Source organism: Crassostrea angulata, chromosome 2, assembly GCF_025612915.1.
Source record: "Crassostrea angulata isolate pt1a10 chromosome 2, ASM2561291v2, whole genome shotgun sequence".
NCBI classification, from domain to species: Eukaryota; Metazoa; Mollusca; class Bivalvia; order Ostreida; family Ostreidae; genus Magallana; species Magallana angulata.
In genome coordinates, this window is record NC_069112.1 from 13258509 (window position 1) to 13272518 (window position 14010).

Genomic DNA, 14010 nt, shown 5'->3' on the forward strand with positions numbered 1-14010 from the left:
TCGTGTGTATTTCGTATGTAGAATTACTGACCCGAGAATTACACAACACAATACACATACACATGTTGTATGTCGACGCAAAAAACCCTTGGTTTTATTAATGATAAAATCTAGTACGTTTTGGAAAAAATGACAACGGAATTGTCTGGATATCAACAAGCAAGTATATCTTAAAAGTGTATATACACGTTATGTCGCTATAACTGAACAGTATGATATTGCAACGAAAAGTTCATAAATATTTGTTTTAATGTCTGAATGTTTTAATACATTTTTTTTAAATTTCCAATGAAATCACAGCCAGTCATTAGTCTTATTTCAACTATCGTGCAGCTGTCTGAAAAAAAAACAAACAAAGTCAAAACATGAAATGTCATAACTTATATTGATAAAAAAGCCAACTTATAATTAACCCTACTGGATATGTCCCAAAAATATTTACATGCACAATTCTCTCTCTCTCTCTCTCTCTCTCTCTCTCTCTCTCTCTCTCTCTTCTCTCTCTCTCTCTAAAAATTACATCATAATGGTAGTACGCTATCTAGCGGCAATGGAATGTATGTGTAACCGCAATAAGTGTGACCTGGTTTCCTTTGTTACGAATTATATAACCACCGACAGTTATGATTGATGTTAATTAGACTAAACACTAATCCATGTTTAATAACGCCAATTTTTCAACAATGACATATATAAATAAATTTGCAAGAGGAATGGTTGTCGAAATTGTTGTTTTGTTAATACTCTTCCATAATTTATCCCCCTAAGTTGTCACAATTTTCACTTTCGTTAAGTTTAAAAGTTGCACAGATACAAACAATATCATTCTTAGATTGGCATTTTAATTCAGATAGAAACGGAAAAAATGTCAATGACAAAAAGGAAATTATTTCAGCATGTTTTCATTCTGAACAAAAAAAGATTTGCATAAGCATTCTCCCGTTGGTGATACATGACATTTTTTTTTTGTCGTAAAAAATCACATCCACACATGGTTTTCTCAGGTTTGTTATCGTCTTCACACTGATGACATTCCATCACTTAGTTTCACCGTTAATCTCATTTCTAGCTGTGTTATGCATTTATTTCTTCATAAATAGATATGCAAATGAAGCCAATCCCTAAATACCACCTTATCTTTTGTCTAATAGTTTTTACTTTGATCATCTGACGAACATCATCATTGAGCTGATCATCGTAATTCTTGTTGTCTGCCTCGTCCAATAGACTTTAGCCCTGAATGGCACAGCGTCAGGTTACAACGCCAAACACTGATTTTGAAATGTTGGGTTGTATTACTTGTCGTCGAACTTTTATCATTTTCATAATATTATATGCCGTTGATGTTCTTCATAAATCACATCAATTTGTTTTTTAAAGTGTAACAAATTTTCTTGGAAAAAAACCTCCCACAACAAAATAAACACCTGGTTGTCATCAAAATGTTTTATTGTTCAAATGTATAGACAGCATGACTAATTATTCTAATTTGCAAAGAAATGTATTTTTAATGATGAGTATTTCATTTTTATTTTAATAAAGAAGGAAATCAATAAAGTTGGTGGTATTTACAAAACAAGTTCGTGGACAAAATGTGATGGCGTCAACAGCGATCACATGAAGGGTGATTAAGATAACGGTGAAAAATGTGATAACGTAAACGGTCATAAAGGAAGAAAATACAACCCAGGAAAAAAGACGCAACATATACAACGTGAAAGAAATAAATAAAAAGTAATTCAAAATAACATTAGATATTATAATTTTTATACAAAACTGCGTATTAAAGCTTATCACTATTTAGTTTACTGATTTACTCTGAGTTTCTTACTATAAAACAATGAGTTATGAATTAAAATTCGACAAAAAGTCTACTGAAAGAACTACTCATATATATATATATATATATATATATATATATATATATATATATATATATATATATATATATATAGTTTGAGTTACATTTGTTCAGCGTCTGCTTTAGGTTCACTCGGGGTTACTTCTTGTTGTCCGTTTGACGCAATGCGTTTTTCTTCTTACCGCCTGTAAAGATTGCTCCTTGTATACCCAATATAAACACTTAATCATAGCAAATCGTTGTGTTACTTATCATTTTATGAACCGAGTTTCCTAAAAGATCTATCCGGTTATTGAAATTGTGAAAATGGCGACGGACAGGCGGACAATTAGCTAAGGGGACCTTATTGAACGTATAACCCCTCCTACATTTTTCAAGATAGGAAGTTGTTCTTTTACAGATCAATTGCACATAGATTAAATATAGGCATATTGCTATTAATTTAATTTCTAATGATTTATAAGAGTAACAATAGCGTTTAAGATTAGTCATTTTTGACGAAATATTGCATATAGAGTAGGCGTATATTGTACTCTATTGTGGAATAACTCCTTCTACAGTCTTAAAGAGAGGATTTGGCTCTTCTGCTTATATTCAAGGTGTGATCGTCTGATTATTTATTTTAGAAAATACTAGCTTTTGAACATTTATTTTTAGCAAAAGTATTGCATATAGAAAACCACATTTTTTTGTATAGGTAATGTTTATCAATTCAGGTTTACAAAAGAAATAATGGATACTGCTTACACAAAACAAAACCCCGGTTCGCTGTGACATTGACAACATTTCTCTTATTAAACTTGTTTTAACATAGCATGCTGTCATCATGAAAAAACGTATAATTTTTTTAACATCATTAAATTACATCTTTAAAAAAATGGGCATATAGAAGATGAATATTAATGTAAAGATCTATAAATTAGTCATTTTTAATGACATAATTTTCTATGAACATTAAAAGGTTATTCGGCAAGAGTATACACTTGGAGTTATATACGAGTTATTCTACAGCATTATATATTTTGTTTTACTGAAATAACAACCACACGGAATGAAAGAAAATACCAATGTCTCGTTAGGTGAAAAAACGAACCAAAAGTATTTGTAGGGTTTTCTTTACACTGACTTCAAGAGAAAATGTAGTAGTATATATATATTTGTAGAAGGCAAAGTGCAGCAATAATAGAGACCGTCCTTGACTTCCGTAATGGTGTCTGTTTGCCACTGGTTTCTAAAATAATAAAATATCAGTCATATAAATAAAAATTAAAGATCTTAAAGAAAAAAGTGAAAGCTGAGACTGATAAATATATTATTTGCAAAAAGGAAGCTCCATTTTCAAATTCAAATTCAAATTTGATGCATGTTTAATTGTATAGTATTCATAAAATCATTATTTCTTTTTTCTGACATTGTGATCATTTTTTTCTCTGCTTCTGTGTTTCTCTTAATTAAATGATTTGCATTCAGCACCCAAACAAACCTTGTCAAACATTGAATTTTTTGTAAAAAGAACTTAAAGTGATGTCTAAATGTCACCACCTGAAAACTCATATTACCGTTATTTGGATTTTTTGGTGTTGCATCGATTTCTGATGATGATGACAATGATGTTGCACTCTCTATGTTTTCCTGTGACGGTGACATTTCATCTGGAGATACTTTTGGACTTTTTGATGTTGAACTAGACTGAGTCGTCCTTGTGATATCGTGATAGCTTGGAGTTGGTAAGGTTTCTTTAGATGCCGTGATACTCATTGGTGATAAGGAGCCTTTTACTGGCGTCGTCGCCGTAGTTTGCGGTACACTTGAGCTCTCTGAAGACGTCTGTGTAATTTCTGGTATTGTTGGTTTACTAATGTTATAAAATGCTCCATCCAATATACACTGATACATATTTCGATTTGTATATGGTAGAGTGCATTTCACTCCATTTGATATTGCTGTCAAATTAATCATTAATATTAGGTTTAAAGATAAAGCATACAAAATTTGATCAAGAATTATAATTTCCTTGCATAGAATGGCTATTATGTTCACATCTCAATTTAAAAAAAACCGCGCAATTCCGTATTTTTGCGTTATAAAATTACAAGTAGCTTCGAATGTATAAATCATGTAACTGACATACTATTGCATCCCTTATCGGGGCATGAATTTGGAAAACAATGTCCATATTCTTCTTCTTTGCCGATTAATTTTATCCTCATTGGAGAGACAGAAGAGTTAAATGAAGTATGTTGACAATATATAATGACAGCAACGTCGTTGTATAGCGTTGAATTTGCAGAAAATCCTGAAACTAAAAAAAGAGTTACATTGAATTAAACAAAGTAAAACAAAAACAAACAAACACAAACGAAATAAAACCAAAAAGGGATGGAATATGCTATCATTTGAAATGGTTATTTGTCAAATATGTAACTTTGGTCTGGTATACAAAAAGGATTCCCATATGCTAGACTCTTAACTACATAAGTTATTTGGTCGAAACCCAGGGGAAAAAACCCCAAAATTAACAGATTGTACATCTGTAATGTAAATCAATTATGCATATTTATTTCGAATTCTTGAAATGTTGGTATAAGTTGAAATGATTTGGAGTAGAAATCGGGCAGTGTTTTAGTCGAAATGTTTTATGGTCTTAATTTAAATGAATTATATTAAATACAACCAGGATGGTTTTTGATAGATTTGATCACGACTCAAATAAACTTAGTGCCAACCATAATGTTCACCCTATAATATTCTAAAAATGATTCTTGAAAACTTGTACTTATATTTATACAACTGTTAGCAAGTGTTCGGTTTATTATTGTGTTATAGAAGTTAAACTATATTTTTCATTTGGTATACCCATAAAGCAAGACTTTGATGTAAGATTGGCGTTTGCCGAACAATCGGCCAACAATGTACCAATTTGAAGTTGACACAATTTACTTAAGTATCAAAGTTAGTTGTACAATTTCCATCAACGTTGATACAATGATATTGGACCAGCATTGATCTAACGTCTGTTAAGTACCTTTTAAGCAATTTTAAATTTTATTAAAGGAAACGTGGATCTATACACTTACCAACATATTTCTATCAATTCAAACCCCCTTTAAAAAGCTAAAAAGAAAATGAAGCGTTTTTGAAAAAGCGTTTAAGCCAAATAATCATTCAAGAGTGTAGAATTAAAGAAGACAACCCTGAGATAAGATCACATTGACACTGAACAAGTAATCAAGGGAGAGTTTTCACTGCAAGAATCTTGTCGGTTTTCATAGAATAAAGATATCTGACCTCTTGAAACTGTCAAATCTTAATAACTATTTTAAATGATGATTTATTTTGTCCTTTCTATCACAGCACTTTATCTTTATGACCACAACACAATGAAAAGTTTATAATGAACCATACACTGCATATCTATAACAAGATCTTATTATAACAGTTTTAGGCCGTTTTTATAATTTCACATTAGGTTTGGGGTAACGATTTATTGACATTGTCTTAATTAAGCTAATGAGTTGATAATCATTTATATTTCCCACAATGTACTTATAACAGGATTTGTGATACGATCCACTACTTAGCTATGGTCATTTTTAAAGGTTGTAAATGATTACAAACAAACACTCATTCTGCAATTTAAATGAAAAAAAATCATCCTACATCGTAAATTTAATTAAATGAACATACGGCATGCTTTTAGAAGAAAATGTTCAATCTTCGACTTTCCATTGCACGACGTTTTGCTCCTCAACAGATGTCCACCATATATGGAATTGTTAAACGTGAATTTAATCTTCAATGTATCGTTGAATGAATCATATGTTGCTGACATTAATTCACTAGGAACACATATCCATGCTTGATTACTTGGCCTTCTGCAACTTGACAGTTCGGTCTCGTTGCTTTTGTTTTCTCTTGCCACTACGGAAAATCTAACCGAGACATTTAGATAGGACCTACATGCAACATCCCAATCTAGTTCTACATCTTGAAGATGACAGAAACCTCCATCAAGGACACCCTCATGGAATAGACCGTGGGTGGATGCAACTGAAATTCAAGAATTATGCTTGCAAAGTTAATTGCATAGATACAATTTCCGTGATTTTTATTGAATAACAAGCACGTTAGACGATTCGTGTCATGAAATCAAAACTCAAAATCAAACAAAATTGTGAAATCGCTACATATGATGGATCAAAAGGATAAAACGATATATATTTAAACTAATATAGGAATTGTTCCTTTAATGAATCATGCTTTAATCCCACCCTACACAATTGAAACAACAAATTTGATGATAACAATCAACTGGGAATTAGTTTAAAAAAATAATATCGAATAGAACTTTTACTATGGCACGTTGCATACGAAAATGACATCGTTTTATGGTTCTATGTGTATTAGAAATAAGTTCAATGAAAAATCGAAAGATAATTTTACCATGACACATAACATATTGCATGATAAAAATCCTAGTAATGATTTCTAAACTAAACAAATGAGCGAATAATCGTAGATACTAACTTTATCTTTCTACAGAAAAGCTTTCAATTGGACAGCAACTCAGGTTTTCTTTTGTGTGAACAGTATCTATATTATATATTTTGTTAACCCTGAATTATTGAACACTACCTATAACGAGAAATGGGGTACTCTTTACGCAATACTTTTCCAAAAAATAACTAAGTTTAACAGCTTATATTTTTTCAGATAAATCACCAGAAATCAAAACCATCACAATTTGCACATTTGATGTATTTCCAATTGATCTGCAAAAGAACAACTTCCTATTTTAAATTGTTTGAGGATTTATCCGTACAGTACGGGTACCCTATACTCACTGATTCAAAAGTTTTTAAAGCTAGTATTTTTTCATAAATAAGTATAATTTAAAAACCTTGCTATATGCACAACTCTGATACATGTATATGTCCAATAGCTCTGCAAAAAACAACTTCCTATCTTGAAAACTGTAGGAGGTGTTAATTGTACAATTTTTCATAAATTATCAGAAATCAAAATCAAAATCTCGCACTATGCACACCTCTAATAAATGCGCAATTGATCTGCAAATTAACTGTTTCCTATCTTGAAATCTGTAGGAGGAGTTATCCGTACAATAAGGGTACCGTTTTGGCAGCCGCACGCCCGCCCGCCATTTCAATAACCGGATTTTTCCTTTGAATTTTGAATTTTAAATATGTATCTTGCACTTTCAAATTACATTTCAGTAGTATAGTTTTTATCAAAAATCACGAAACTTAACAGATGTACGATTAGTTGTAGATACTAACTTTAACTTCCTACAAATCTAAAAAAAATCAATTAGACTTGTGCGTGTTCAAATTCAAACCGAAAGTACAAGTATCGGTTTATTGTTAGTAGAAACAATTCTTTTAAAATCATATGAGAAAAATGTAAACAGTTACCTTGCGTTAATAAAACGATTTTAATTATCCAGAACATTAGACACAATGCGTGAGGTAATCACCATTTTTGATAAATACATACTACCTATCCATTCAAAATAGTCGCTACTGAATAAACGAACACCGACTGATAAGAACATGGGTATTTGTCCCTTCGTGTTACCCGTGTGCAAATTTAAATCAGAACTCCTACTTGATTTTTTTTTATTGATTGAAGCGGTGTCTGTATATATTAAAGTATGTCACTGATAAGGAATGTACTGATTAGTTTTTATAAACAACTTAAATGCAATGGTTTGAAATGTGAAATAAATCAGACCATCATAATAATAAATATGTTGACTGCATTATGTTCATCAATATACAAAATACGTCAAATAACTAAAAACTATAATATCAATAGCATCAGACGATTTAAATATTACTTATGAAGATAAAAACAAGGAATGATTTTATTATTAAATAAACTATTTTTAACGTTTTGGAACAATCGTAACTGCACTTTAAAAGTTTAAAATTAAAACATATCGAAAAGTTGTTGTTTCTTTAAAAAGCCGTATAGTGTAAAAACGTATTTTTTTTCTTGTTGAAGATGAAGATTGTATATTTTGTTCAATTTCATTGTCAATTCTTTTCAGATATAGCATTGTTAATGATTATCATGTATTTGTTTCACCATATCAGGTATTAACGGGAGTGTCTTCTTTGCTTAGCGGGTCCTTTAAGTTAAATACCTATGTATTGCGTTATCTTATTATCTAAGTTAAGTGCAATTTGCATATTAAAAATTTCTCTCGCATTCTCCTGTTAACTCCACATCTCAGAAATGTCTAAGATTTTTTTTACAAACCTGGTACCGAAACATTATTTTGTTAAGTAATGTTTTTTTAAATGTGTATGGAACTTCAATATTGACAAAGCCAAATAAAAAATTATCACATAAGATTATTCAAAAGAGGATTTCAATATTTGGGGAATATAATATGCTGAACATAATGAATTAGAAATTAGAATACCTTTGGATTAAGCGACTCTAAAACAGTAGAAGGAAACAATTTATTTATATTTTGATAGTTTATTACAGTTAGGTTATAACCGATTTACTTGATTTTTTGGAAAATATAGGCATATTGTTTTAAATCATCGTAACGTTTTATGGAAAGAAGTGTTTCAATCGTCATATTTGTTTTGATTTGTCAATGATAAACATTTTATAATCTATTACAGTGTCTTTTTTGATTTTTGTAAAACCGGAAAGTGTCCCCTGTATAAACAAAAAAAAATGTTTAAACAATACTTAAATGGCATACCAAATTACCTCTTTTTTTTCATTTTGATGCTGATTGCTTTTTACAGTCACACTTCGTTAACCACAGGCTTTGTGTATCTTCTTCATAGTGAATATGTATTTTTATAGTTCTGTTACAAATTAACTCTTTAAATATCAGCACAATCTAAATTCGATTCATCAGTGTCCAATATTGTCACTTTGTTATACGGATAAGATTTCTGATAAATCGAAGCATGACTTGACGTTTTTCCCCAACTATATGTATCTTTATTATTGAGAATATTAACTGTTTTATGTAAGTTATGCAAGTGGTGATGTTTTCTCTTAATATTCTATTAACTTAAATTTATATTATATTTACGTGTTAAGATTATCTCAATGCAACTATATGCAACTGGAGGGTTGCAGCTAAAAATATATGTTCTGGACTCGGTTTTACAAAACATGATGTCACAAAATGTGATAAGGATTAAGAATAACCCTAAATGATAAAATTGTAAAATGAAATTGTAAACATTTATTGACTATCCTTAATGGATAATTTTTAAGTAATATTGATACATTAAAAGTTTAAAATTTATCAATTTAAACTTAACTATAACGGTTTAATGTAACATTATTTCATACCGACGTCGATGTTATACAGGCGGGTTATTAACTTAAATATTTTGGTATTTATTCATTTTTTTTTATTTTCTTCGTCAGATTAGATACAAAAATGCCTGCGTGTACTCCCAAGAAAAGACAATCACTTTTAATGGTAAATGGTAAAAAAAGTTTCATTAATTTCATAAATCTGTTTAAAACGCCTAGTTTATTGACGTTTGTTATATTGTTGTACAAATATGTTTAGTTGATATATCGGGCGTGTGATTGTAAGATGGAATCAAATTTACATTTTTATACGAATATGTGAGAGGTGGTCAAACTAATCTAAATAATCAGTTATATTTTGTTGTGTGTGTCTGTATCGTGAAATGACTGGGTCTTTGTTTAGTCAACTATTTTCTATTTTTAGCCGGGCTCTGCGGAAAGCGGAGTCCTGGCTATAGGCAGGAAAATCACCAATGTTACTATACATAGCACAAATAAACAAGAACCCAAACAGCGTCAAGGTTAAGCTTCCGCTATACCAAATAGTTACACAAAGAGCCACGTTTTGTCAAAAGTGTTGGCATTTTGTTTCTTTTTTTAAAATTTCGAATGAATTGTCTCTCTTTTATAGTTTTCTTATTAATAACGTGTTTTTAAAACATTACTATGCATTTTGGACACATAAAATGCGCATGCATTTCCATGAACTACTTTGCTGCGCGATGAAGAAACGGGGATTGGTTGTTGCAAAATTCAAGGCAGCAACTGTTAAACTTTTTAACTTCTACTAGACAGACATATTTTTTGTTTATAGCCGCTTACAAAATTTGCTCGCTCTCTGATGCTTTGCAGACATTAAAATACTGATAGATGTTTTTGAAAGTCCAGCGGTGCCATATAAAACTATCAAAAGAGACAGCATGTAAGCAGCACAATTTGATTTAAATAAAACCTGAGACAATAAAAATAAATTTAACACTTAAATATTTTTTAAATATCTCAGCACCAATACTATCATATATTTTCTAATATCACTTGCAATCTTAAGTACGCTTAGTGTGTTAAAACAACTGTAGATCTTAAGGGTCATCCGTATCTAGTGAGGAATACATTTTTATGATAACTACACACTGCAAGGTACCGGCTCTGGGGATCTGTTTAGATTTACACATGTGATCATTTAATTTCAACTCGATTCAAACAAAATGATAATACCGACCTGCAGATTCCGAGTTTGAGAACAAGACTTTTTAGCTCACCTGAGCCAAAGGCTCAAGTGAGCTTTTCTGATCACAATTTGTCCGTTGTCTGTCGTTGTCGTCGTCGTTGTCGTCGTCGTTGTCGTTGTTGTGTGCACTTGGCAGATTTCAACCAAATTTGGCACAAAGCACCACTAGGTAAAGGGGATTTAAGTTTATTCAAATGATGGGCCACGCCCTCTTTAAAGGGGAGATAATTGAGAATCATTGACAATTTGTCGGTATTTTTCACAAATCTTCTTCTCAAAAACTATTCGGCCTGAAAAGCTTAATCTTGTGTGGAGGCATCCTCAGGTAGTGTAGATTCAAGTTTGTTTGTTCAAATCATGGTCCCCGGGGGTAGGGAGGGGCCACAAGAGGGGGTACAAGATTTACATAGGAATATAGAGAGAAAATCTTTAAAAAAATTCTTCTCAAAAGCTATCGAACATGAAACGCTCAAATTAAAATGGAAGCATCCTCAGATAGTGTAGATTTAAATTTGTTCAAATCATGGTCTTCGGGGGTAGGGTGGGGCCACAATTTGGGGATCAAGTTTTACATGGGAATATATAGACAAAATATTTAAAAATCTTCTTCTCAAAAACTATTAGGTCAGAAAAGCTCAAATTAAAGTGGAAGCATCCTCAGGTAGTGTAGATTCCAGTTTGTTCAAATAATTGTCCCTGTGAGTAGGGTAGGGCCACATTAGTGGGATCAAGTTTTACAAAGGAATATATAGAGAATTTCTTTAAAAATCTTCTCAAAAACTATTAGGCCAGAAAAGCTCAAATTAAAATGGAAGCATCCTCAGGTAGTGTAGATTCAAGTTTGATCAAATCATGGTCCTAATTATTACTAGTAAGCTATTAAACGAACCATGAATTTTTATCAAAACTACCACATATGAAATATAGTTCTTAAAATAATTTCAAAAAATTAAACAAATTCATATACTGATACGTTCCTTCAATATGTTTATGAAACCATCTAAAAAAAATTCTTTATTTTTATCTTGGTCTATCATTTACAATGTAAAATAAAACGTGTTGGAAGTAAATTGGTATCAGCTTTCGGAAAGCTTTGGAATGTAGCGATTAGACATGAATAATAGTAAAATCAACAGATTTATAACTGTTTTATATTGCATAATCGACGAAATATTATCATTGCGCATTTCAAATTTAAGTAAATAAGGTGAATTTTTGGTGGTTTTTTTTACAGTACAGGTATCAAATCCGTAATTGTCAAATGAATCGGAATGAATAACATGTATGTATGTATGTATGGGAATAATACTTAGTATAATTAGACAAAATGTTCATGAATTAGTATCAGTACGTAAGAGCGGAATGCGTTCAGTTATAATTACTTTTCCTTGTTTTTGACAAGTTGTACTCCTCCGCTTTTAATCAATCAAAATCAATTAAAAAACAAATATCCGGTAAAACATTTTGCTATCATTTATTGATAAATCTAGCATTTACTTTTTGAATTTAAAAAATTGCTTGTCCCTATAGAACTTAATGCAATTTTTTATTGATCAATTACTGCTTATTTAATACCATTTTTTTTTTTAAATTCCTCTTTGTAAATCTTTTTCTATAAAAATGCTTTGGATTAATATTTTGAGTATTCAATACATTTTAGATATCCCAGGTAATTTTTTCTTTTTTTTAATCTTTGTGGCTTTTTTTCTCCTATCAATTTGCATATACAACTTTCACAAAAGAAAGAGCAGATACAAGTGATATAATACATATAACACTTACTGGTATAATAAATTTTGATATCCCAGGTAAAAGAAAGGTTCTATTATGGATCGGATAGATTTAGAGTAAATGTAGTTTTATCAATGTATTTTCATATAACATGTACAGTTATTTAAAAAAAAAGAATAGATCGCCTTTCTTTGAACTTTTTTACGAAATTATACAACATGTCCACGCATGTTAATTTCAAGGTTCCTCAACACATCTTGGAAATGTTCTGCATACAAGGCTATTGTTCTAAATTACTTTCAAATATGAATTATTATCAAGTTTTTTGACTTGAAAATGACAAAAAACAATTTTAATTTATTGATATTTTTCTAAACAGTACTGCTGATCATGAAAATAAAAGTCACTGCTTCATTCGAACTCAGGACCTGCCGGTTGGTAGACCGAAGCGACACATATTGCGCCATAGGGATAGACGACAGAGTTTGGCGATGCAAACTGTTTCACAATAAAATTGTTATGTTGTCATAAAAATTAGAAGTTACAGGGTGTCGAGGATCCTTAAGGTCATCGTGTCTCTTGCTCAACCGAGATTGCTACATGTGTTGTTAATATGATACAGTATTTTACTCTGAATGTTTTATCACCATGCAAATTTCACTGTTTATTGATGATACTATTTGGACTTTCCTCAAAAAATTCAACATCTGATTTTTAATATTTTTTCACAGTGTATTTCGTACAAAGCTACTTATTTAATTAATGATTGACACTTCTCTGACTTTATGTGTGATTTACAGGAGATTTCTTATCCGTAAAAACAACATTGTGCAATTTCCTGTTTTTCATGGACATCCAAGACTTGTTGAGTTTATTTAATTATTTTATATCTTACTGAATTATTTTACATCTGTCAATCTTTCACTCAGCTTACCTATTTCATCACTTGTCATTTTTTACTTGTTGTTCAGATTCCTATATATACATGTTGTTGTGTACAATTGTCAATCGGCGTTCTTGAAAACCGCGGCCAGCCTCGGCCACGTCAGACTCATCCAGAGTATTGAGGCCGGTGGCCACGACTAATCATATCTGACTTGGTTGTAACATCTCCGTATGTTAAATTGTTTTAATGTTGCCATCGTTGAATCTCGGAATCGCATCAATTGCCTTTTATTTCTCTGGAACTGTATACTGGTGGACCCTCACGAACACGGCAGACCTACCCTTTGTTTTTACCTTACGGTCCACGGCGCGCCCCAACCTTACACCTTGTTCCTATTAAGCCAACTTTCCCTCACCCCGTTCGTACTGCACACGACGGATGCACTTCCAGAAATCACATAGTACCGGACGAATCTACAGTTTCTAGAAGCATATATTGTTAATACAAGTATTATTAAGTATTTTATTCTGAATGTTTCTACAAATATACATTGTTAATACATGTATTGTACAGAACATATGTTGTTGATATCATACAACATTTTATGCTGGATGGTTTACAAAATAATAGCGTTTGTAATTTATGAGTTATTTATCTAGTTACTTTGTTATTTATCTGGTAAACTTTGTCATAAAACGCTTTATCTTCATTGTTTAATTATCTTTAAGTCGTCTACACAAAGTCAGTCGGTAAGATATAACAACCTGGCGAGGCAGGTCTGCAGTTTACTAACCAGGTAGTATTCCGTACTTGGTCACTACATGACTATGTAACTAATAATACTTAACATAAAACATTCAATGTAGTATCTCCATGCTCATTCATATAATTCGGAATGTCAACCGATACATCTTGAGCTGTTTTCTAAAACAAAAAATAAGTTTGTTATACCTGTAATTTAATTTTAAAAATCAATAAAAAATTACA

General features: G+C 31.1%; 1 protein-coding gene across 1 annotated transcript; it reads right to left on the reverse strand.

The window, feature by feature from the left end:
* Positions 1-1431: 1431 nt before the first annotated feature.
* On the reverse strand, positions 1432-7446 carry LOC128171332 (uncharacterized). The gene is made up of 5 exons (XM_052837103.1): positions 7294-7446; positions 5549-5911; positions 3993-4163; positions 3421-3804; positions 1432-3092 (listed from the first exon to the last, which is right to left on the reverse strand). Exons 1-5 carry the CDS (start codon positions 7328-7330, stop codon positions 2989-2991), a joined length of 1059 nt encoding a protein of 352 aa, XP_052693063.1. The 5' UTR covers positions 7331-7446; the 3' UTR covers positions 1432-2988.
* Between the last annotated feature and the right edge of the window lie 6564 nt (positions 7447-14010).

Coding starts and splice junctions, on each gene's coding strand:
- LOC128171332 (XM_052837103.1), bottom strand. CDS start 7,330: ATGTTCTGGATAATTAAAATCGTTTTATTAACGCAAG. Junction 5,912..7,293: donor AATCGTTTTATTAACGCAAG/GTAACTGTTTAC, acceptor CTTGAATTTCAG/TTGCATCCACCCACGGTCTA. Junction 3,805..3,992: donor CCCCGATAAGGGATGCAATA/GTATGTCAGTTA, acceptor TTAATTTGACAG/CAATATCAAATGGAGTGAAA.